Here is a 26,220-nt window from a genome sequence, read left to right as displayed (position 1 = left end):
CTACCCCCACCATAACTGGTCCTATGCATCTCCTGCACTTTGCTGTTCCTGAAGTACAACCTTCGGAATGAACTGGTAAACCCAAGTAAAGTGTTTTCCTGAGTTCTGTGAGTCATTCTAGCATATTGACAAATCCGAAGGGCACCCACAGGAACTCCCAGATTTGTAGTCAGCCTGGAAGAAGTCTGGGTAGCCCGCACCCCCCCATTGACAACAGGTGTGTGATGTGGAGCCGGTCCAATGGGACTGAGCCCTCAAACTCATGAGATGTGACCCAGACTCTGCATGAAGAGTGTTAGAATTGAAATGAATTGTTGGGCACCTAATTAGTATCATAGAATTGGTTGGTGTCTGTAAAAATTTGATACATTTAGTGTCAGGAAAAAAACCACACAAGGACCCTGTCGTATTTCATCTTGTCTGACTTCACAAGGCCCTTGCACAACTGCACTTCTTTACAGAATGTGGTTAAGCCCAAAAGAAATGGCCAATTCTGCTGCAATTCTCTGACCTAAATTCAGTGCTAGCCTTTTGAAGAGGAGCAGAAGTGGGACTTACATTTTCCCTGTTCAAACCTACCCAAAGGAGGTCAGAATTTGCCTATGGGCCTCTCACCGGCTGATTGTCATCCATACCATAGCCAGTGGACAAACTCCAACAGGCCAGGGAGGCAAGGTCCCGCTCTAGAATAGGATACAAGAGCATTTTATGGAATCATTTTATGGGCTCACTAACCACCTTGACTCTAGCTGGACAAGACTTGACCTGCCTCGTGACCTTTTGATCTACCAGACCCCTTCCATCTAGCTAGATTCTTTGCCCGAGCTCCTCTTGGCTATTTATCAGTAACCAAGCCTTTCCTCATGTCCCAAAATTGCTACAGTAGACTCACTCAGCCATTTCCACCAGAATGTGCCCCAAGAGTCCGGGCAAAGGTTTTGCTAAGCTCTTCTATCCTGGCCTCATTCCTGAGGTCTCAGCTGCACTTCTGTGCCAGCCTTTATTAAGATGCTACACCTTCCCTTCCTTGCCTTCTCCTCTCTTTCCCCTTGGAGAAGCCACACAGTTTTATGAGTCAATGCCACCCATCTTGGTATGCCATCCGACATACCTGAAACCATGCAAAGGGCCCTCATTCTTTTTTTTTTTTTTTTTTAAAGATTTTATTTATTTATTTGTCAGAGAGGGAGAGAGAGCAAGCACAGGCAGACAGAGAGGCAGGCAGAGGCAGAGGGAGAAGCAGGCTCCCTGCCGAGCAAGGAGCCTGATGTGGGACTCGATCCCAGGACGCTGGGATCATGACCTGAGCCGAAGGCAGCTGCTTAACCAACTGAGCCACCCAGGCGTCCCAGGGCCCTCATTCTTCATCTTTTTTTTTTTTTTTTTAAGATTTTATTTATTTATTTGACAGAGAGACTGCAAGAGATGGAATACAAGCTGGGTAGTGGGAGAGAGAAAAGCAGGCTCCCTGCTGAGCAGAGAGCTGGATGCGGGACTTGATCCCAGGATCCTGAGACCATGACCTGAGCCAAAGGCAGAGGCTTAACCCACTGAGTCACTCAGGTACCCCCATTCTTCATCTTCTTAAAAATATGTAGTCATTTTTGATATAGGCTTCATCTACTAAGACCCTGGTAGGACAAACCTAACCTGGTCAATGATTGTCTTGCAAGGAGGGAAACATGGTCAATTTGTAAAAGGTGGCACAAAAATCAAGGGACATGATGGAAGCCCTGTGTGCTGAAGTCCAAGTGGAGTGAATGGGCTTAGTGCTTCTACTTGGAGTAGAGGCTCAAGTCTCCCATGAAACAGAAAATCCCCAGGAACTAGAGGGCCATACTGCAGAGCCACCATTAATGAGGGGAGGGTACCTGTCTGCTTCAAGGTCAACCCCAGGTATCTCAGGGAGGCCCTCCTTGGGTTAGTGCCCCAGGCAGCTCCCAGTCACTTGGCACCAGGACATTCTTCCTGTGACTACACTGAGTCAACACTGACTCCTTAAAACCCTCCCTCCAACTTTGGCTCAGTGTCCTCCTCCAAGATACAAACAGTGCTTACATGGTAGACAATTGATTTGAGGTTCTAGATATTCTTCAGGGAAGCCAGTTCTGGGAGGGCTGGGGTGGGGGTGGCTTGAGCTCTTCCTCCATTGAAAAATGCGTCACAATCAAACTGGATCCCACCCTGTACCACCCACCCTCTGGACATGATGAACCTCTCCCACTAGAGCTGTTTCAGACCATGTCACTTTGATCCTTGCAGTTTCGGCACCATCTTCTGGACTAAAATCTCTGTCTTCTTTTAGATCCCTGGAAAGCCTCTGACTCCTTCGTGTTCTCACCTTGGGCAGTGCCTGAAGCACACCTGATACCTGTAGTCCCATTCCCAATGTGTGCTCATAGCCACCTGGCTAACGTACACCCAAACCAGGCTCATATTTTCATGATGTGCAAAGGATGGGAGGAACAAGGTGACTGTTAGCAGCTTTCCAAGGTGTCTGGAAAGTACCTATTGAACTATCAACTTTTAGCGAAGAACGTGGCAGCCTGCTCCAATATCATCTTCTTCACACTACGTGAACAGAACCCAGAGAAAAGATTACATATTTCCCAACCTACCCTAAAATTTGATATGATCATGTGAATAAGTTACAGAACTTTCAGGAAGTATCCTCAAAGGGAGGGGGCCTGCCACTTCTCCAACATTACCGCTCCACACCTCTTCCCCTCTGTCCTGCTGCTCTAAATATGGACACAGCTGCCTATGTCCTTGGCTAAGTGGACTTCAGGTCATACATTTCAGATAGTGAAGCAACAAGTTAGAGGGAACTTACGTACCAGATGGCCCATATGGAGTGGAACTGCCATCCTCACCGGGACCACTGGCTGAAAGAAGCAATCCACCAAGGCCCTGAGGATCCCTGAACATCCTTTTTGGCTCTGCTAAGAATGCAAAGCCCTGACTCCTCTTTAGAAAACTATTTCTGGGTTGAGCTGGCAGTGAGTTGATTCATCTTCTGCCAGACAAAGGGCAGGCTTGCTTACCGCTCACTGTAAAAGTGGTAGATTCCCGTTGTAATGCAAACCCACCGTACGTAGTGTGTCTACCTTGGTTCCTCTGTGCTGCCTCCACAGGTCTTGGGAGGCATAGAGAAACAGCACCAGCAGGATGCACATGCTTCTTGCTATGCAGCGAGTGATGCAATCCTTTGTCTTAGACCCAGGAATCTGTGTCTTGGTCAGTATCTGTGAAACATTGATGTACGAACTTGCACATAGGGTAAAATCCCAGATCCTGACATACCCACGTCTGGGCTGCTTTTAGGGAAAAAGAAAACAACTTGTATTTCTCTTGAGCCACTGTTATTTTGGATCTCTGTTCTAGGCAGCCAAACCTAATTCTAACTGATCAAAGAGTAAGTTTTCAAAGCTCTAATTTGGCAAAAAAAAAAAAAAGAAGAAGAAGAAGAAGAAAACATGCTTGCTACATCTTGTCAGAAATTTGTCTTTCAAACTGAGCCAAATGCAGTCCATTCAAGAGTAAGAAATTATAAAAGTAAGAAGTGTGTGCCATCTGGGACCTCTTGAGCCAGTGTCCTAGAGAAATGAAGGTCACACTATGATTGCTGCTGAGTACCCATCATGGGCACTGAATTAAAGGAACCTCAATCAGGCTGGCAAAATCACAAGAGCAAATTCCCCCACATTGATGTGAGTCAGATCACCTAAATGTTTTAAACGCTTGAATGTTCCTTTCTGTCAAAACTTAACCTCAGCCACGCTTTTTGATATAGGATTCCATACTCTGAGGAAGGGAATCCAGACGAACTCAGAGAGCAATTCCCTGAGTGGCCTTGATCTCAGACAAGGCGGCGGTGAATGTGCTTCAGGTAAGGCTGAATCCAAGCTAACGTTCTTTCTAGAATGTTGGCAGCTCTTGCCCTTTGAAAAACAGCAGGGTAATTCAGGATGTTGAGAAAGTTCAAGCAAGCTTGCGTCACTACCACATTAGTCAGGAGACCGGGGCCAACAAAGATAAAGCAAGAATAGAAGTGAGGATGTGGTGGTACCTGCTGCGTAACCACGGACAGAATGTTGACAGCTCCTCGTGAGGCACAGGTATTCTTATGTGTCAAATATTCTAAGTGCATGAACTCTCTCTGCAAGAATTCCCTATGACCCCACTCAGCACTCTCTAATGAAATTAACCCCCTTCTCTTCTCGGTGGGCGAATGCTGCTTTTGCCTGTTCAGCATCCACTCTCACTTTAGGACTAGCATCTAGATTTTTCCCTTGGAGAACCACCCCTCCCTGCTCTCCTGCCCGCACTTCTGGGTAAGGCAGACTCAAACTTACCAAGCACCAGGCAAGTGGTTCAGAAGGCATGGCACCTGATGAGATTCAACACTGGGACTTTAGTCCATACTATTTGGGAATGTCAGGCTTGCTGTGTCCTGAGATTGCTGCTGTAGGGATAATATGAGCCTGGAGATGCTGGGAATCATGGGCAGAAAAAAACAGTCTGAAAATAAGGCCAACACAGTGGAGAACAGAACAAGAGGAGGAGAGAATTCAAGTTCTACTGACATAGTTTTAGCCCAGATCCAGCCACGCCAGAGATTCATCCATAGACTTTTCATTCACTCTATTATCTAATAATTTCCCTGTTTTGCCTATGCCAAATTTGAGTTGGTTTATGGCTTGTGGAATTAAAAAAGTTCTGACTCTTGAAAGTATTGCTGTCACAAGGGACAACCAGAATTCAGTCTATATAAAACCAAAGAATGTGCTCAGGCCAGTTGTGGCTTTAGAATTTCTATAAGTAGGTGCCACAATCAAGTAAAAGGGAATGGATGAGGGACTTGTTTTGAAGCTGCAAATTGGTTAATCATCTATTAATCATATCAAAAAATGAGGGGGAAGAAAAGACATCCCCCTCAAGCCACTCCCTTGGGAACACCATTCACTCAGACTAAGGAAAGATCAATCGATGAGGTTTCCAGAGTCCTATGAGGGTCTAATATGTATCTGACTATCAGCGCTTACCTGAGGCTGAAGGAAGTACTGGAAAGTGATCTAGATTGAAATCTGAGCTCTGCAAAGGCCCCGAGCTAAATGACCCTGGAATAATAGCTTAAATTCAAGGAGATCTTACTTATTTTGCAAGGTTGAGTATATGATATAAATGATATTTCTGCATCCTTCTGCACTGTTTTTTTTTTCTTCTTTGGCATTATAATTACAAAATTTATGCCTGAGCACCTGTGGAGTCCCTAGTGCATTTATTTTCCTATTATGTCATTTTGCATTACATGGATATACACCCAAGCTTTTTTTATCCTTTTTAAATTGATGGAGTTTAGGTTGATTCTGAATGTTTATTCTTACACATCATACTGCTATAAATATTCTTATGCCCCCAAATTTGAGTTGGTTTATGACTGGTTTATGACAGAACACTTAAAAGTGTTATGACTCTTTTGAGTTTTGAAGCTGCTTTATGTGAAATTGATTAAGGTATGCAAAAGATCATCTAGGGCATATTCCAAGACATGGAACTGCTGGGTTGTGGGCTATTGCTAGGTTTTATGCAATTTGACTTTATTAGATATTGACAAGTTGTCCTCCAAAAGTCCTCCAAAGTGGTTTTATCAATTGCAACTTCTACTACCACTGTATGAGAGATGCTTCACTTCCTTCCCAGCATTCAAACATTCATTCAACAAATATTTTTTAGCGATTTACTGATCTGTTCTAGTTATTAGGAAACGGCAGTGGAGGTTCTCACTCTCTTGGAGCTTCGATTTTCTTGGCAGAAGACACAATAACAAATAAACAAATGACAATATAATAGGTCTGGACGTGATGAGTGTCTCTTTTCTAGAATCCGTGGGTGCAAAGGACTAGCTCTACTCCTTGGGCCCTACTTTATCTATAGTAAGTGCCTGCAATACCCTCTTGAGCCCAATGTAACTTAATTCCAGATATTAATTTTTTAAACTTGCCATAAAAATTAGGAGATGAACATTTACATTGCTGTAATGTATTGGAATTTGTAGAGGGCTCTGGCATCCAGGTCTCAGCTGACCACAGTACCAGGCAGCGTACACGGAAGTGGTTACATGCTCTGATCTCTGCAGTCAAAGTGCCCAGGATCAAATCTTGATTTCCTGACTTACAAACCATGTGACCTTGAACAAGTTACTTAACCTCAATAAGTCTCAGTTTCTGTATCTGATAATAGTGCCTGACTCAGAAGGGCGCTTATCACGGTACCCAGGACACATGTAGCACTTTATATTTACTAGCAATCACTAAATAATAATTGGATGAACCAATCATAGGATATTATTTCCATTTTATAGTTGAGGAAACTGAAGTTCAAAGTGGTTGAACAAATTGCCTGGCCAGTAAGTTCTGATGCCTTCAAACCCAGATCTTCTGATATCGGAGTCAGTTCTCCACTACGACATTGTAAATACAAAAGAACCGTGTATTCATTCAATGGTTAGTTACTGAGCATTGAAGATTGCTAGTCTCTGTGCTTGGTGTCAGGAAATTCAAAAATAATCCTAATATAGCTGAATTCTCTGGGCAACCCTGAAATTAAACCTCTGTTAAGGCCAGTCCCAGTGCTTTCTTTCATCCAACATTGACTGATAATGAATTCTGAAGATTTTACTCAAGGCTTTATGGAAGACAGAGATGAGCCTTGCATCATATTAGACTGTAAGTTCCTTGAAGGCAAGGATCCTGGTTTACTTATCAATGTACCGCCAGTGCTTAGCACAGTGCTTGGCACATACCTAGTGAATATTTGAGGAATTAACATGTCCTACAACAGCATTTAATCCATTTTCCTCAACAACTTCTCACCTGCCCCCATCATGCCTTCCCCAGCAGCTGCTCCAAAATTATCGATGCAACAGAGGTGAATTGAACTGTGAAGAATTCCACGTCTTGTGAACTCGATGAAGTTCTCCCCCATATTCCTGGCTTCCAGATATAAGTAGGTTACTTCTGAAACCAAGGATAGTGTTGTTGAGGTCACCAAAAATTTGTGAGTCAAAATATCGAATCAGGGAGCCACTAGCTGAGAAAACAGTGACAACAAAATGTATTCATGGAAAGATAAAGAATGATCCAAGACACCGCAGAGTTGAGTGCCCAATGAAGAGAACTGACAACAAACACTACTGGACTTCAGAGCAATGAGGAAGAGAACAAGAAGATGGTGACTTATCAACTGCAGAGGATCTATTTTGAGTCTCTCTATACACAAACTGTGAGGGGTTGTGAGTTGGTTTTATTATTATAACTTGGAGTTTTCTCTGCCTAACAGCTTGTCAATAGCTTAGATCTTTGGAGCCATCCCTGATGGGTGTCCCAGGAACAGGACACCTGCAGTGTCTGTGTAGAATGAGGAAGTGGGGCCCAGGGTCCAAGCCCTCAGATCTCCTCATTCCTCATTTCTCATTCCCCAAGCACTCAGCTTTGAGGATTAACCTCCAGCAGAGAAGAGAAACTGACCTTATTCTTTACCTGTCCAACCTGATACCTCACTCTCTGGTTGAAAAAAAGGTATCCATTTTAAGTAACTCCTCTAAGCATAAATGTCACAATTCCTTCTCTTTTCACCTCAAAACCTCCCCCTCATCCCAAAAATAAAAATAAATACTTCCTTGAATTTGACAATGTTTCATTTTCAAAGTTACCATTGCCTTACTTCTGACCTAATCCAATCTTGGAGTTGGAAAATATGTCCTTAGGTTTAGGGTGCCTCTTCTTCTTTCTTTTTTTTTAAAGTGCACAAATATTCCTTTATTTTATTTTATGTATACAAAATTTATTTTATTATATATATATGATAAGATGTTTTACACACACACACACACATATATATACATATATATTTTTTAAGTAGACACCACACCCAACACAGGGCTTGAACTCATGACCATGATGAAATCAAGAGCCACACGCTCTAGCAAGTGAATGAGCCAGGTGCCCCAAGTGCACAAGTATTCCTTTAGACTATCACTGTGGAACTAGGAAAAGAGGATGTTTTCGTAAGAAAAGTCAAGATTCGTGCCTAACAGCTGACCTAGCACAAGGCAGTCCTATTTAGGACACTATGTTAAGACCAGTAAAAGTGAAAGGAAAATGAACTGAAGACATGTACTCTTTCCTTCATAGACAGACATCAGTATGTTTCATTTTCCACCAAGCCTCGCTACAATACCTCCCCTAGTGACACTTGGCTTTGGCCATTCCAGTGCCTTTCTCTCTTTCTGTGACAACATGAGCTTGGCAGAACATTGAGATCTGGAGGCTGAGAAAAGAAAAAGCAGTCTTCCTGCCCACAGAAGAGATTGTGAGACATCCGTGCTAACACAGCATTGCCGAAAGGGCTTGTGTATGAATCAGCCACAAATGTTAAGTGGGCTGACAAGGACTGCAGAGTTGATAGAATTTCTGAGGAAGCGGCACGCTGGAGTGCTGTCGGTGATTGTGTGAGTGCGGTGCAGACTGTAATTTCACTTGTTTGGGTCTTTTTGTTATTATGTGTTACACTTCACCAAGGCCCAGTTGCAAGTTCTCTTTTTCCTTTGCTATCACAACCCCCCTGCTTCATTCTTGCTTGTGGCAAGAATGTGAAATAATCCTTCAAACTACAGACAGAAAGGGCTGAGAGACGGTTATGTGTATCAGCCTCTGATTCCAGGAACACGATTCCAATTCTCATTTCCCGATCATAGATGCATTTGGGCGCTTACCACAGTCTAGTTGAATCCCCTCCACAGTACCTAGGAACCAAACCGAAAGCAGCGTCACGCAAAGATAGGTATGAAGGCAGTCAAATAAAACCTGTCTTCTGGCTTCCAGCCTCCTTCCCCTTCCTAGGCCCAGTACTGTCTGGAGTTGACACATTCAGTAAAGAAATACACAAGCTTCTGTATTGTATTTGACAGTCTCATTAAAGGCCTTTAGAAGCCTATCTTAGTTTTATAGGATCAGAGCCTATTGTGGGGAGGGGTTTGCGGGGAACCTGAGATTAGTCCTCAAACTGATGAGCGGCCTTTCTCAAAGTCTGGTCCCAGGTAATCTGCATTAGAATAGCGTAGGAAACCCTGTGAAAAGGACAGATTCCTGAGTCTTGCCCTTGACTCATTGAATCAGAAATTCCAGGGATGAGCCTGGAAATACTCATTCTTGAAAAAGAGTGTCTCCTATAATTCTGAGGCACTCTAAAGTATGACAATTATTTAATGATCTGCTTGTCTTCTCCTCTCCCATCAGTACATACTTAAAGCCTTTTTCTGCTTGTATGAAAAAGATGATAAAATTATAGTAGCTAACATTTAGGGAGACCTTACTAAATATTCCCTTAATCGCCCCCCTTTTTTAAAGATTTATTTATTTGAGAGTGAGAGATCCAAGGAGCACATGAGTTGGAGGAGGGGCAAAGGGAGAGAATCTTCAAGCAAGCAGACTACCCTGTTGAGTGAGGAGCCTAGGGCTTGATCCCATGACCCAAATCATGACCTTAACCCACTGGGCCACCCAGGCACCCCTCCCTTAATCCCTTCTTAAAGGAATTTTGGACTTCAGGAACCAGAAGGGGTAGATCCTCAAGGCCCTCCCCAGACCCCTGAGGAAAAGAAAGTAAGAGGCTGTCTCTGACCACCTCCGTGTAACTAAGCCCTAGTTCATCTACACTTGACCTTGTCCAGACTGGTACTCCAAGCCTACCGCCAGGAAAGCCTATGGGCAGAGGTTGCAGCATAAACATGTGGAGAGCTTCACTGCATGGACAAACAGAAGAAATCTGCAGTTAGTGTTCAGAGCTACCTGTGCTGATTTGCCCCTTCTCTGAATTACCTGTGCCCTTTCTTCTCTGGATCAGAGTTAATTTAAAACCAGAATTGCCCCCTTCCCCCCACAACATTCGTCTGTCTCTAATTCTACTCTCTGCATTTTCCAGAATTTTCTCTGAAATTCTGCCACCAACATTAATGAGAGTTAGCTCACTGCCTGTTTGAGACCCTCCCCCACCACACACACACACCACCAGAGAGGCGGGGAGGGGTAGAATCCTACAGATTTCAGGATTTGGGTTGAGAGAGACTACACGCCCCAAAATGCAAGTTCACCTCCCAAAGACTACCACTCCCGACATGCACTGTAGCCAGAGTTAGCAAAGGAAAAGCCAGTCTGGAAGTTTTGCCTTCCTGTCACCCTCAGGCAAAGGAAAGATTTAGAAAGTCGCCAGAGGATATTTTTTGCAGGAGTGGTCACTCTCTAAATCTAGGCAAGGAAGGGGAGGAGTCTGAGCCGGGTCCCGCCTCTTCTCCAGTAAAGTCCCGCTCCGGCTCAGGAGGCTGGAGTTCCGAGGACTGGGAGCCGCTGCACGCCCCCGGCTTTCCCCCATGGCTTCGGTGACTAGAGCCGTGTTTGGAGACCTGCCCTCAGGGGCAGGGACAGTGGAGAAGTTCCAGCTGCAATCAGATCTGCTGAAAGTGGACATCATCTCCTGGGGCTGCACCATTACGGCCCTGGAGGTCAAAGACAGGCAGGGCAGGGCGTCAGATGTGGTGCTCGGCTTTGCAGAGTTGGAAGGTGGGTTGAACTCTGACCGGGGCTGCCCGGGCGGCCCCAGACCCCGAGCCCTCCCGTACAAGCTCCTCCCCCCACCTCCCCCAATCCGCGATCGATCGGGCTGCAGGCGGCCGGGACCCGGAGGAAGTCCCCGAGCTTGTCGCCGTCCGGAGTGCTAGCAGTCAGCCAACTCTGTGCTTCCATCCCGTGCCCGAAAAAAGACTAATGAATGGGAACCGCTACGGGACTTGGCCTTTGGTTATCCATTTAGGCTTTGTTCTAATTGATTTAGAATAGTTGAGGGTAAGATGAAACCCCCAGCAACCCAGGAGCCGTCTTTGAAGTGTTGGGTCTGTTGAGGGCAAGAAAGGGAAAAGTTGGCGAAGAGGCGGTGTGGCTCCCAGTTCTTCCCTTGTGTTCTGACGTAGAAGGACAATCCAAGACCGCCCTCTTCCACTTCCTTTCTCCTTCATCAGATCCTCTCTGAGGCCTGGTCATCTCAGAAGTGCACCCACATGGCTCTGTGGGGGCCCACAGTTTAACAGACTTGGCCTGGGGTAACTCGGGCCCAGCGTTCTGGGGCTGCTCACTAACCAGGTACTGAGTGGAAAGTGGACGATGGACTCATTGTCTAGCAGTGAGGTCTCCCGACTGGGATGAACTTTCAGTGGAACCCGTGGGCAGTTAGGAACATGTACGAATCCATGCATTTCAAAAAGGTTCATTCAGTTATCTCACTCAGTGAGACCGACAAGTCCTCACCATCACCGAGCTTGCCCTTTAGCTGGAGAGATAGACATTAGTCAAATCGGATTCATGAATGTTAACAGCTACAGTTTGATCTCAGCAAAAGAAAATGGACGCAGTACTATCTCTTGTCACTACCGTATAGCTAGACAGGAGATACGTTCTGAAATAAAGCTGGCAAAGAGAAACTGCTTGACAATAAATGCCCTTTGCTCAGTGGAAGGGGCGAGCACAAAAACTAGAGAGGAGGTTTGAGGTTTTCCTTTAGGTGTGTCTTTCTGTCCGCTTGGTTCTTTAGATACGTAACATGGCTCATGGTTAGAAGTTAACAGAAAACTCTGGGTCTTGGTTTTTCTCTGATGGGGGTTCCGATCTTCTGCTTTCAGAGTCAGAAGGCAGGAGGGTTGACAAGTGACAAAAGAGGAGTCTTTAGAATCATTTTGCTGAGTCACCTCTCTGTTAGTAGCATAGCTATTTTCTAGGCTGACGCAGAATCACAAAGACATTGCTTGGCTGATGCAAAATTGCCCAGTGGAGTCGAAAATTTGACGGAGGGCCTAGAATTTCAGAGCTGGCAAAACTTGGGAGATGCTAAGTGGTCAGTTACCTGCTTTTATCATTTCTTCCATCTCTGCCTTATCACCGTTCAGGAGATAGCGGCCCTCCCTTTGTACCTCTATACACACACACACACACACACACACACACGTTCACCTACCCTCACTCCTTACCTGTTTTAGTTCTGATACAAGAGTCACGTGGATCTTAAAAGACAAAGCATCCGTGGAATTCTTATGAACCTTGTGTCTTGACATGATGCCTGGGAAGCAGCAGTGTTTTCATGGGCATGGAAGTGTTTTTGAGGGCATATGGTGGAGTCATCTCTGAGTCTAGGACTCTTGTAGCAACCAGGCTAGAGAAAGTATTATCCCTCCATACATGTTCTGAAAAGGGAGAAAAAACCCAGATCCCCTCGGATTATAGTGATCTAGCTTGTGCTGTATTGCCCGCCACATTAGTAACCTGTCTTGAGATCCTTAAATAGCATTTTTCTTACTAGGATACGTCACAGCCTTCCCAAAAAGGTTGAATCAGAGCATCTAAAATATTCTGGGTGCTGGATTGAGATAGACATCCTCATTCCTATGCTATGATTTAGATAATCGAATTATTGATTTTAAAAGGAAAGCACGCTATTTTCAGAAGAGGAGAAGCTGGAAAAAAGCCCTCCGAATATCAATTAGTGCTTTCTAATATGTGCAGTCATCTTCGTGGTTGTTGCAGATGGCCCTTTGTTCCCTTTTTATAGCCCTGTCTTTCAGGATTTTTTGTAGATTCTTTCAGTATTGCTAGAGATAAAAGAAGACTTCATATATGTCATAACAGGAAGCATACTCGTCTTGGTTAGAATAGTGTGAAATGGTGCTTTGCTGCTATTTTGATCAGTTCTTGTGTATTGAAACCCATGTTAAGAAACTGCCAAAAGGGGGCACCTGGCCGGCTCAGTTGGTGGAGAGTTTGGCCCTTGATCTTGGGGCTATGAGTTTGAGCCCCTCTTTGGGTGTAGAAATTACTTTAAAAAAAAAAAACAAAAAACTTAAAAAAGAGATTGCTAACAGTGATTGTCTTTAAGAGAAAGACTGGGTAGCTGGGTCCAGGGTTAAGAAGGAGACTTTATTTTCACTGCATATTCTTTTCGAGTGTCTGAATATGTATTGTACGAGCAAAACTAAGTCATTTAAAGCCACAAGACATGACAGAATGTGACAGAATATGGGGTTATCTGGACATTACCGTGTCCCCAAAATGTTTTGAGCCACAGGGAGGAGCTAAGCATGGATAATTCCATGAGACATGGTCCTTTCCTAACTGCCGGGTTAGATGTGAGCTCTCTCCAGTTTCCCAGATATCTTATATAAACTGCTTGGATCATGGCCATGACCGGAGGTCAGAATGGTTCCATTTCTCCCTGGGAAAATTAGATCTTTCTTCTATAGAATTCTAAAGAGGTAGATCATATGATCTTTTGGTTACAGCCTAGAAAAATTAGTAACGCCTCCAATGAATTTTTCTGCCATTTTTTGTACTTAAAATACTTAAAAATGCTTTTCATCATCATGTCCCACCTACAGTCATTATGACTTCTTTCAAAACCTGTGATGAGAGTATTTGTCTATGAGCCCCATGTAATAAACAGCCTACGCGCTCAATCACTGCCCGTTCTGCCCCTTTATCTTCCCCCCAGTTACCACCAAATACCCCGCTATTACTGCCATGAGAGCCATTATGGAAAAACATAGAAAAAATGGACTTTGTGTGCTCGCTTCGGCAGCACATATACTAAAAAAAAAAAAAAATGGACTTTGTGCTTTTAGAAAACCACAGTTCATAGGGGCGTGGAGGGAAAGGGATGGGTTCAGAGGCTGCGGTCTAGTGTTGCAGATGCCCTTAGAGGAGCCCTGAGGATTCCCCATTTAAATCCCTGCTTTGTCCCTTAAAGCTGTGGAACCTAAGCAAGTTATTTAACCTCCCCAGGCTTACTTCCTCGCCTGAATTAGTGGATAATGATGATTAAATGTGCTACCAGCTGTGATAGTGTCTATAGTGAATGATCAGTAGTTTTTATCTCTTTTCCTTCCCTTGCCTCCACATATCTTCCCTCATATCACTTGAACTTTGAACTTCACTGAGTTAACACTGAAAAAAAGGGCATGAAGATCCATGTAGCCAACCAGCAGCCATTTGAAACTACATTAAATATTGGGGGCAGTTAAAGTGCTTGTCCATTAAAGTCATGTCTGTTTTCCTCCGAAAGCTAAAGGGAAGTCATTCAGGTTGTGGAAGCTTCGAACTGGGATTAGTAGGCACTTTTATTTCGGACTGTAGGGCACTCTGGCTGAAGTTTGGGCTGTAGGAGGTGGGTAGCACAGCTGGGGTCCTTGGGATGTTAGAGGAATGGAAAGATCCATTAATATATTCTGGCCAGTCCTTTGCCCAGGAAAAGGGACAGACTTTTCCTCTACCCTTTATCCCACATCAGCAATGGGCTTGAATAAATCATCATTCGGGGCTTGACCTAGAAACTTGGCCCTTTTTGCATGGAAAAATCAGTATTTTCTGCATTTCAAAACAAGCATTTTAATCACGTCCTATTTAGAATTTGAGGACTGTCACTTTCTATAATTCTGATTTGATAAAAAACTTAGTAACATATGAAGATAGTATAAAATCCATTTGTTCTAAAGAGTTGTTTGGAGACAGTTGGGAACAGTGGTTTCTGCTGCCCTTATGGTTTAGTCTTTGAAAGCTCTTCTGCTAAACTAAGGACTGACTAGTGCTTCTTATCTCCATGGGCTGTTTACTGTGGCCAGAGAGTGGGGCCATCTGAGGGAATTCTTCAAGCCCATGAAGGAGCAGCATTGCTGTTGGATTTGTCATTGTCTCCAGAGCCAAGTGTGTGACTGGCAGAGAGTTGGGGCCCTGTGTACATATGTTGAATGGATCAAAGTAGATAATATATATATACACACATATATATATGTATATTATATATTATATATAATATTTATAAATATATATATATAAATATATATAAAAGTAGATACAGCTGAACAATTTTGAACAAAAATTCTGTTTTTCTTCATCTTTTCGAGCTCCTGAAAAGCAGATGAATGGTCCACATTATGCCTCATCAGGGAAATGCAGATTAAAATAATAATGAGGGCTACCAGAATGGCCAAAATCCAGAACACTGACACCACCAAATGCTGGTGAGGATGTGGGGCGACAGGAAATCTCAGTCAGTGCGAGTGGGAATGCAAAACGGCACCGCCACTTCGGGAGATAGTTTGATTGTTTCTTACAAAATTAAATGTACTCTAACCATAGGATCAAGCAGTCACACTTCTTGGTAGTTACTCAAAGGAGTTAAAAACTTATGTCCACACAAAACCCTGCACAAAGGTATTTATAGCAACTTTATTCATAATTGCCAAAACAAGGGACCAAGATGTCCTTTAGTAGGTGAATGAACAAATAAACTGTGGTCCATCCAGACAATGGGATATTATTCAGTGCTAAAAAGAAATGAGCTATCAAGCCATGAAAAGCGACTAAAACGCATATTACTAAATGAAAGAAGCCTACCTGAGAGGGCTACATACTATCCAATTCCAACTATGACATTCTGAAAAAGGCAAATTTATGGAGACAGTCAAAAGATCTGTGGTTCCCAGGGGCTACAGGGATGGGAGGGATGAATAGGCTGAGCACAGAAGATATTTAGGACAGTGAAAATACTCTGTATCATATTATAATGATGGACAAGGTATCATTATTCATTTGTCCAAACCCACAGAATGTACAACACCAAGAGCCCTCCTGTTGAACTAGGGGCTTTGGGTGATAATGATACTTTGGTGTGGGTTCATCAGTGGTTAGAAATGTGTCTCTCTGATGGGGGGTGTTGGTAATGGGAGAGGCTGTCCATCTCTGTGTGGGGACAGGGGATATATGGGGAATCTGTACAGGGGATATATGGGGAATCAGCTCAATTTTGCAGTAGACATAAAACTGCTCTAAAAAATAAAGTCGTTTAAGTGTTTGCCTTCAGCTCGGTTCATGATTCCAGGGTCCTGGGATCGAGTCCCGAATTGGGCTCCTTGCTCAGTGGGGAGTCTGCTTCTCCCTCTGCTGCTCCCCCCTGCTTATGCTCTCTCTTTCTCTCTCTGACAAATAAACAAATAAAACCTTTAAAAAATAAAGCCTACTAAAAAAAAAAACAAAAAAATAACCCACAAAAACAGATGAAGCAAAACCAAGAGGAGGTTTGCTGGGCCATGGGAACTCCTTTTGGTTACCCACTATAAGGAGTTTTAAAGCTGCAGCTTTGGAAAGAGAGGAGGTTAGGGAGGGAGGTGGTAGCTGGTGGAGAGGTCAGTCTGGCCTGTGCGAAGGGTTGATAGGAAGATCAATTCACCGGAAGGCCTTGTACTTTTCAAATAATGGGATGCTTCAGAACAAGTACACAGGAGCCAGACGGTGTTCATATCCAGGTTTCTCTAATAACTAGCTGTGTTCGGGGGCAAGTTACTTAACCTTTCTGTCCTCAGTTTCCACATCTGTAAAAGCAGGGTTGTAATACTGCCTAGTTCATAGAACCATCCTGAAGATGAAACGAGTTAAATGTAAAGCACTTAGAAAGTGGCCAAGCCTTAGGAAGAACTCGGTGTTAGCCCTTAGGGCTGGTCCGTGGGCAGGACTCTGAGGATCTGCAGATTAGCAGGGGAGTGAATCACGAGAGACCTGGAAGAGAATGGTTAATGTCTCACTTATGCCTGACCTGTTGAGGAATGGGAACCTATGATCTATAACTGGCCTAATGGTTCAGGGTCTGTGTCCTGAGAGCCCCTCCAGCCATGGTAAAAATAATTCATATGCTTAAATTGCATACTCCTTTTTTAAGATTTAAATTCAATTAATTAACATATAATGTATTATTATTTTCAGAGGTAGAGGTCAGTGATTCATCAGTCTTATAACACCCAGTGCTCATTATATCACATGCCCTCCTTAATGTCCATCACCCAGTTACCCCATCCATTCCCCACCGCACCTCCTCTCCAGCAACCCTCGGTTTGTTTTCTATGATTAAGAGTCTCTGGGGCACCTGGGTGGCTCAGTCATTAAGTGTCTGCCTTTAGCTCAGTTCGTGGTTCCAGTGTCCTGGGATTGAGCCCTGCATTGGGCTCCCTGCTCGGTGAGCCTGCTTCTCTCTCTCCCTCTGCCTGCTGCTCCCCCTGCTTGTGCTCTCTCTCTCTATCAAATAAATAAATAAAATCTTTTTAAAAAAGTCTCTTAAGCTTTGTCTCCCTCTCTGATTTTGTCTTGTTTTATTTTTTCCTCTCTTTCCTATGATCTTCTGTTTTGTTTCTTAAATTTCACACATCAGCGAGATCATGTGATAATTGTCTTTCTCTGATTGAGTTATTTCGCTTGGAATAATACCCTCTAATTCCATCCTTGTCATTGTAAATGGCAAGATTACACCTTTTGATGACTGCATAGTATTACATTGTATATCTATACCACATCTTTTTATCCATTCATCTGTCAATGGACATCTGGGCTCCTTCCATAGTTTGGCTATTGTGAACAATGCTGCTATAAACATTGGTGAGCACGTGCCCCTTCAGATCACTACATTTGCATCTTTGGGGTAAATATCCAATTGTACAATTGCTGGGTCAAAGGGTAGCTCTATTTTCAGCTTTTTGAGGAAGCTCTGTACTGTTTCCCAGAGTGGCTGCACCAGCTTGTGTTCCCACCAACAGTGGTGGGGGGGTCCCCCTTTCTCCACAACCTCACCAACATCTCTCATTTCCTGACTGGTGAAATATAGTCATTCTCACTGGTGTGAGGTGGTATCTCATTGTGGTTTTGATTTGTATTTCCCTGAGAATTGCATACTCTTCTGATCCACATAGACGGGATGGATACAGAGTGCCACAGGAAAAGGGGATGGAATTCTGTGGGCACCTGAGTGAAAAACAGAGTAGATAGCAATGCTGGTGATCATGCAAAAAACAAACTACCCCCAAACTTTAGTCTCTACCATTGTAATCATACGGTAGAGGAACTTGAAGAGAAAGATCTATGTAACATGCCTGTACACAGACTTGTAAGTAAAAGAGCACAAGCACATTGCTTTTTATAATCCCTAGAAAGCCCCACAATTTTGGTCCTCAGTATGCCACATAGCCATGAAAAGGAATATGGCAGATGGATATGTAGTCACAAGGACAGATCTTTTTTTTTTTTTTTTAAGATTTTATTTATTTATTTGTCAGATAGAAGCGAGAGTGAGCACAGGCAGACAGAGTGGCAGGCAGAGGCTGAGGGAGAAGCAGGCTCCCTGCCAAGCAAGGAGACCAATGTGGGACTTGATCCCAGGACGCTGGGATCATGACCTGAGTCCGAAGGCAGCCGCTTAACCAACTGAGCCACCCAGGCGTCCCGCATGGACAGATCTTAAGGCATTTGATAAATGAGATCCTGCAAAGTCATATGCACTGTACAATTCTCTTTATATCAATACTGCATTTGTGTATTTGTATGTGTTTCTCTATAGTTAATTTAAACAAAACAAAACAAAACAAAAAAACTAGAAGTGTATATGCCAGACTGTTCTCAGTGGTTGTCACTGGGAGGAAGAGTTAAGGCATGAAAGAGGGAGTTTCACGTTTTACTCTTTTTTTTTTTTTTGAAGATTTATTTAATTATTTGAGAGAGAAGGAGGGCAGGGGGGTCAAGGGGGACAAAGGGAGAGAGAGAACCTCAAGCAGACTCCTTACTGAGCATGGAGGTTGACATGGGGCTCCATCTCACAACCCTGAGATCATGACCTGAACCGAAATCAGGAGTCAGACTCTTAACCGGCTGAGCCACCCAGGTGCCCCTTTCATGCTTTACTCTTTGTTAAGGTTGCCAGATTTGGTGAATAAAAATACGGGACACCTGATTAAATTTGAAATTCAGATAAATAACAGATAGGTTTTTAAAACTTTTTTTTTTTAAGATTTTATTTATTTATTTGACAGACAGAGATCACAAGTAGGCAGAGAAGCAGGCACAGAGAGAGGAGGAGGCAGACTCCTCGTGGAGCAGAGAGCCTGATGCGGGGCTGGGTCCCAGGACCCTGGGATCATGACCCGAGCCAAAGGCAGAGGCTTTAACCCACTGAGCCACCCAGGTGCCCCGGTTTTTAAAACTTTTTGAAAAGTTTTAATTTATTCATCTATTTAAGTAATCTCTACACCCAACATGGGCTTATAACATAAGCATATTAACAGTAGTTCTCTCTAGTGGTGAGATTAGGATGATTTAAATTTCTTGGGGCACCTGGATGTCTCAGTCAGTTGCTCATGTGACTCTTGGTTTTGACCCCAAGGTCAAGAGTTGCATGCTCTTCTGACTGAGCCAGAACCTAACAAATGGTTTTTAAGTGTTAAGTATGTGTCATGTATAATAATAATATGTATGTACTTATATTAAAAATTATTTATTATTTATCTGAAATTGAGACTCAGCTGGGTGTCCTATATTTCATCTGACACGCTGCCTCTCTATATTTGTTTAATGCTCTTTAAAGGATAGTTTCATGACATAATTTTATTATTCTAAAAAAGTAAAAAGAGAAAACAATACTTCTCGAGACAACACAAAAATATGATTTTTTAGTTAAGGAAATTGATTGGCCTAGAAAATAGCAAATTACAAAGCAGCACTTAAATCAAGACTCCATTTTTTTTTAAAGATTTTATTCATTTATTTAACAGCAATCACATGTAGGCAGAGAGGCAGACAGAGAGAGAGGGGGAAGCAGGCTCCCTGCTGAGCAGAGAGCCTGATGCAGGGCTTGATCCCAGGACCCTGAGATCATGACCTGAGCAGAGGCTTTAACCCACTGAGCTACCCAGGTGCCCCTCAAGACTCCATTTTTATAAAAAGAAGAAAAGCACAGGTCCACATGTACTAAAAGGCAGGAGTATATACATAACAATTTTTTTTTAATTTTTTTTCAAAGATTTTCTTTATTTATTTGAGAGAGAGAGTGAGAGAGGAGAGAAGGTCAGAGGGAGAAGCAGACTCCACATGGAGCTGGAGCCCAATGCGGGACTCAGTCCCGGGACTCTGGGATCATGACTGATAGAAAGTAGGCGCCTAACCAACTGAGCCACCCAGGCACCCTCTACATTAGAATAATACATTAGAGGTCTCTCTAGTGATGAGATTAGGATGATTTAAATTTCTTGGGGCACCTGGATGTCTCAGTCGGTTGTGCATCTGACTCTTGGTTTTGGCTTGGTTGTGATCTTATGGGTCTTGAGATCAAGCCCGAGTGGGGTTCTGTGCTCATTGAGGAGTCTACGTAAGACTCTCTCTCCTTCTCCGCCCCCACCCCAAGTAAATAAATCGTAAAAAAAAAAAAAAAAAAAGATTTCTTTCTTTGTGCTTTATAAAGTTCTTTTGCAATGTTTATAAAGAACATGCATTACTTTTGGAAAGGGAAAGTGTCATGTGTAAAGAATATCTCTCTGTGCTCCTCTGAGGAGCTGCGTAGGTCCACGCTGTTCCTACTTTCAGCTGCTCTCAGAAGAAGGTGGTGGGCAGCACGGTGAGCCTCACCTTTGGCTTCCAGCTTTAAACAACACTTTCATTCTCATGCCCTGCAGGTTACCTCCAAAAGCAGCCCTACTTTGGAGCCGTGGTTGGCCGGGTGGCCAACCGAATTGCCAAAGGAACATTCACATTGGATGGGAAGGAGTATAAGCTGCCCATTAACAACGGACCCAACAGTCTGCATGGAGGAGTCAGAGGGTTTGATAAGGTAAGTCAGGGGCACTGGACAGGGTCTCCACCTTCACACATACCATATGTTCACCAGGCTCATCCTAGGCCCTATAGCAAATGTGTGGGGAGGTGATACAGGAACGAGGCCGATCTAGGGACTCGGGGGAGCAGGGGTGCTGGCCCTATTCCAGGACCCATCCTTCTGTAGCTCATCAGACTGTAAGAGGCAGGGGAGCCCTTAGAGATAGGCTGATGACTTGGGAAAAACAGGGCATGATTTTCTCCTGGTGTTGGGATCAGGAAGTCCAGTGGGCCTTGGGCACAACAGAAAAGTGGCTTAAAAATAATACCTGCCAAGGGGCGCCTGGGTGGCTCAGTGGGTTAGGCCTCTGCCTTCGGCTCAAGTCACGATCTCAGGGTCCTGGGATCCAATCCCATAACGGGCTCTCTGCTCAGCAGGGAACCTGCTTCCCCCGTCTCTCTGCCTGCCTCTCTGCCTACTTGTGATCTCTCTGTCAAATATATAAATAAAATCTTTTTAAAAATATACCTCCCAGGGGCGCCTGGGTGGCTCAGTGGGTTAAGCCGCTGCCTTCGGCTTGGGTCATGATCTCAGGATCCTGGGATCGAGTCCCGCGTTGGGCTCTCTGCTCAACAGGGAGCCTGCTTCCCTCTCTCTCTCTGCCTGCCTCTCCATCTACTTGTGATTTCTCTCTGTCAAATAAATACATAAAAAATCTTAAAATATATATATATATATATATATATATACACCTCCCAAATAAATAAATAAATAAATAAAATAATACCTGCCACTTACTGCACAGGTTTTGTACATCTTCTGTCTCATGCTTGCAAGAGCCCTGCGTTATCACCAAACGAGAAATCTGAGGGTGTAAAAGACCACATAACTCCTAGGTTGTGCGGCCCAGCCTGCCAGCCCTCATTTCTACACTGTAACCGCTGATGTAGGCGCCCCCGGTCCAATAGGCACCCCTGAAAGTGCCGCTAAGCCCCCTTCCCCCACAGTGTGGTGGTGCCACATCCAGGCGTAGCTTCTACTGAAGTGCCTCATGCCTCAGAATCATCTCAGATTCTCTGCCAGTTGCCTCTTTCCACATTAAAACTCCCATTCCCCAAGTGAATCCCTGGGAAAACAAGGTTAGGACAGTAAACTGATCAAACAGCTTCTCCCTGAAGTAGAAACGCGTACTGGCCTGCTTCCTAGCTGTGTGGGGGTCTGAGGGTTAACCCCCAGCGACTCTCTTACTAGTCTAATTTCAAGGAGAGAATTTTGGTCGCTAACTTTCCTTTAAATTATATCCCCCAGTTTATTCTCTAAAGAAGAACCAGAAAATACTAGAATGTGTATGGCGGTTAAAGAGCACTGTTTCTTCCTTTCTGCCTCTCACCGCCCCCTGTCCCATTGAAGGAAGTTGGTCACTCTCTTGCCCAACTTCCCATCTGTGGTCCAGAACCACACTGTCCCATCTCTTCCCTGTTCCTCCGTGAATGGATTCCTCACCCCCGGAAGGCATGAAGGCAAGGGGTATCCTCCGTCCTGGCAGCAGCAGGGCAGAGGGTCTCTGGAATATGGCAGGCCCGTGGGCAAAGCCCAAGAAGAGGGAGTTAGGCCCTGCTCTGTTCCTCTTCCCTCTCTCCCACTGTAGCGTTTTCTGTGATGTGGCTTCACATGCGTGCCCTGTAAAAACACAGCGAGATAGTGAGTATATATACCTCCTTCAGGGCTCTGTGCCTGCTGAGTCCCTTCTATGAACCAGTAGAGTCCCTCTACTATAGTGAGGGAGCCAGACCCTTGGATAAACAGCCATTCTAGGGAACCAGGCCCCGACTGTGGATGCCCGTGGTGTGCTGTAGGAACCCTGGTGGACAGATTGAGAGGAACTGCGGAGGTAGGATTTGAATCACCCTCGAAGAAAGAATAGCATTTCATTTAGTAAGTAGGTCCTGGAAAAAATGGCTGTGCAGAATCCCAGGGAGGGTGGGAGAAGGACTTGGAATGTTATCCTGGAGATACTGAAAGCTTCTGAACTCTAAGCTTTCCCTGCAGTAACAGGAGCCATATCAGATGAACTATTTCCAGCTGTATATCGTCTCAACAATTACTGAATAAATAGCTCGTTTGTAGATACGCCTTTTTCTGTTTATATCAACGCACTTTTTAAAAAGATGAACTTTGAATCATCTGACAGAATTGGAAATGGTATATAAGGAGGCCTAGAGATGCAAACGTGGAAGTTTTTCAGGAAATTTGTGAAGTGCAGGGTCAGGGATATTCTCCTGTGAATAGGAATTGTGTTTTCCATGAAATTATACTGATCTGATAACACTTCTTTATGCAAAAAATTTTCCACGTGTTCTTTCTCTAAAGGACAAAAACTAGGTAGCAAGTGAAGAATGTTTTATTTCAGATATTTTATTCCTAAAATTTTCCATTTAGGGGATTCTTTTCTCCTTTTTTAATCATGCATATAACCGGCTTTATATTTTAAGTGTCTTGGAAGTTCAACATTTCTAGGAGATAACTAGGGTGTAAAATTAATTTTTTACTAAGGTCAGTGAGTTGTTTCAGACACCAGCTGCGTTCACCATAGGTAAAGGCAGAGACCTTTGCTCCTGCTGGGCTCCCCTTCCTGTAAACGTGGGATCTCTCAACATCAGTGAGAAGGATCCAGGCCATGCTAGGAGCAGGTGGGCAGAGCCTGGGCTCAAAGGCTATTCCCGTGGCCCACAGAAATTATTATCTTTCAAGTCTTTTCGGAATGACAGTGTTTTGCCTCAACTCTCCTGTTGAAAAAAGGAGATTCAAACAAAACATTCACTGAAATGTAGATGTGGATGGTGTAGACTACCAGGCCAGAGTTTGAATCCTAGTTCTGTCACTAATGACGTGTATGGCTTTAAACAAGATTTTTTTTTACCCCTTTAAACAATGGACATGGGGTACCTGGGTGGCTCTGTTGGTTAAGCATCTGACTCTTGGTTTCCGCTCAGGACGTGATCTCAGGGTCCTGGGATTGAGCTCTGCACTGGGCTCCATGCTCAGTCTGGAGTCTGCCTGAGACTCTGTCCCTCTCCCTCTTTCTCTGCTCGTGCATGTGCGGTCTCTCTCTCCATGAGTATAATAAATCTTAAAAAAAAGAAAAAAAAGAAGAGTTTTAAACAATGAGCATGAAGTATGATAAAGCATGAAAAGGTTCTAGTCAAACCCCCTGGAATATGGGATGTAGAAGTGGGCAAGGTAACACCACAGAACTCAATTTGCTCATCTGTAAAATGGGGTCATGGTATTAGTTGGAGCCATTTGAAATGGCCAGTGTTCAACTGTTTTGACCTACAAAGTTGTTTATTTCGTAAAGCACCAGGTCAGTGGCTGTTGAGAACCAAACAAATGGACGTCTCCTGTCAGCAAAGACCTCTTGACTAGTGACCTCCAGGGCTCCCCAAAGAGACTGGGGCTCTCTGGACGGGATGGCCTCTGATTGCATAGAATAAGGGAAAAAAGCTCAGGATCAGACCGCTGTCTTCCCAGCTGGAAGAAGCTGGGAAAAACCGTGTGTTCTTTCTGAGCCCAGCTCTCTCTCATCATTAAATGAAGATAATGGTGCCCACATTGAGCCAGCTCTGAGACAGATAAGAGAGTGTCTGTGAAGTCCCTAGCAAAGTGTCTTGGCTGTTGTCACGGGCGCTTAATAATTCCTGGCTGTCCCTCCCCGTTAGGGGACTCTGAAGGCCTCTAGGCCAAAGGTGAGAGAAAGCACTATGTGAATCAAAGATTCCTAGTTCCAAGAGCAAAAAATTCTAGAAAACTTTTCTTCCTATTTTTCTTGCCACCCCTAGAACCATATTTTCTAGAATGAGAAGAAGACATCAAGATCGTTTTTTCAACCCCTTTATGGCAGGGACTGATGCCCGACATCACACAGTGAGCTAGGAACAAACCTGGCCCCCAAATCAGGACTCCTGGTGCGTGGGCAGAACTCTTCCTAACAGAACAAGTGCCTTCTTATTTGTTTGGAACTCTGCCCAGAGAATATAGAGAATCTTGGAGCGTTTTTTATAAATATCTGTAAATAGTACTTCCCTAGGAAAGAGGGCCGTATTTATTAAGGTCATTTTTTTAATACCACCAGCAGATAATGCCATATGACATTTCTCAGAATGGGACACCGAGATAGGAAAAAAGCTTTTAAAAAAGGAAAAGAGGAAAATAGTGTCGACACATACATATAAGTTTTGGGAGAAAGAGTATGGGAAATATGAGTAGGTAAAGAGAAGGGAAAAATGTTTCTCTCAAAATCTACTTTTCTTGTATACAACAAAATTTTAGAATAATTAAAATCCAAGCTGTTAATCAAACATCTTGAAGATCATATAACCATTTCTCTTCCTAGAATTTGCTAGCTTTAAATACTGGAACGTGGCCTTCAGGTCGAGATTGCAATGACTTAACAGCTTTGAAAACCCTTTTTTCTAGGTCCTCTGGACCCCTCAGGTGCTGTCAAATGGCGTCCAGTTCTCGAGGGTCAGTCCAGATGGTGAGGAAGGCTACCCTGGGGAGTTGAAAGTCTGGGTGACGTACACGCTGGATGGTGGGGAGCTTATGATCAACTACCGAGCCCAGGCCAGTCGGACCACACCGGTCAATCTGACCAACCATTCTTATTTCAACCTGGCAGGCCAGGTAAGTGGACTCGCCTCTGCCTCTGCCCTCCTGCCATGTGCTTTGTGGCAGGAGCTGTGGCCAGAGACACCAACCCAGGACGGAATTACTCTTGCAATGGCGGCAGGGGGGTGTGTGTGTCAACCCTGGGGATGAGGAAAAATGGCTGGCAGAGCCGCTGACTCACAGTAGGTGCTCAACAAATGGAAGTTATAGAGAAAGTTAGAATGAGTACATTGTATTACCCGGAGAATTAACCCTTTCCCACGTGTCCAGACAAGCAACTAGCTATTTCAAGAACTCCCTCTCATCTCTCTGTAACAGGAGCTTCCATTTGCTTCCTCATTCCACTCCTACCCTCGAAATTTCCAGTTAAGGCACTTTTCCATCCTTGGAACTTTAAAAATGTGCTTGGCTCGGCCCCTTCAGACATGCTGCCAACATTTGTGTTCTCCAGGGTGCAGCCCACCCGAAGAGTGCTGGAGAGACACTCTCCACCCCTCAGGTAATCCCCTCTACGCTACCTGATTCCCTCCTAATGGTACTGCTTGAGCTCGTCCAGGAGGCTGTTATATGAGGCAGAGTAGAAAGTGTCGCTAAGCTCTGTGGACTCTATTACTTCCTCTTCATCTGAAAAGCCATCATTGTCTACCATACTTGAATCACTTTGGCGTGATTTCCTACCACAAGATGATGTTCACAGCCAACTAGTAATATCTTGCATTTTTACACTCTTTTAGGAGTCTGCTGACGATGTGCTGCTTTTTTTTTCCTAGGATCTTTCCAAATAGCACGAATTAATTGGTTCTTATGTAATATCCAAAGTTCTCCCTTTAAAAA

The 26,220-nt window shown here is 44.1% G+C and overlaps 1 protein-coding gene across 2 annotated transcripts in view; it reads left to right on the top strand.

Annotated features, from left to right (window-relative positions):
* Positions 1–10,351: 10,351 nt before the first annotated feature.
* The window catches only part of GALM (galactose mutarotase), a 51,775-nt gene continuing 35,906 nt past the window's right edge, over positions 10,352–26,220 (top strand). For both annotated transcript variants that reach the window (XM_044261718.1, XM_044261720.1), the window contains exons 1-3: positions 10,352–10,619; positions 20,579–20,733; positions 25,195–25,401. In XM_044261718.1, the coding sequence (XP_044117653.1) occupies positions 10,430–10,619; positions 20,579–20,733; positions 25,195–25,401 (552 nt within the window). In that variant the 5' untranslated portion in view covers positions 10,352–10,429. The remainder of the gene's footprint in view (positions 10,620–20,578; positions 20,734–25,194; positions 25,402–26,220) is intronic.

This window comes from Neovison vison, chromosome 8 (assembly GCF_020171115.1).
Source record: "Neovison vison isolate M4711 chromosome 8, ASM_NN_V1, whole genome shotgun sequence".
In the NCBI taxonomy this organism is placed as follows: Eukaryota; Metazoa; Chordata; class Mammalia; order Carnivora; family Mustelidae; genus Neogale; species Neogale vison.
The sequence above is the reverse complement of the archived record's forward strand: the minus strand, read 5'-3'. Positions and strand labels throughout refer to the sequence as shown.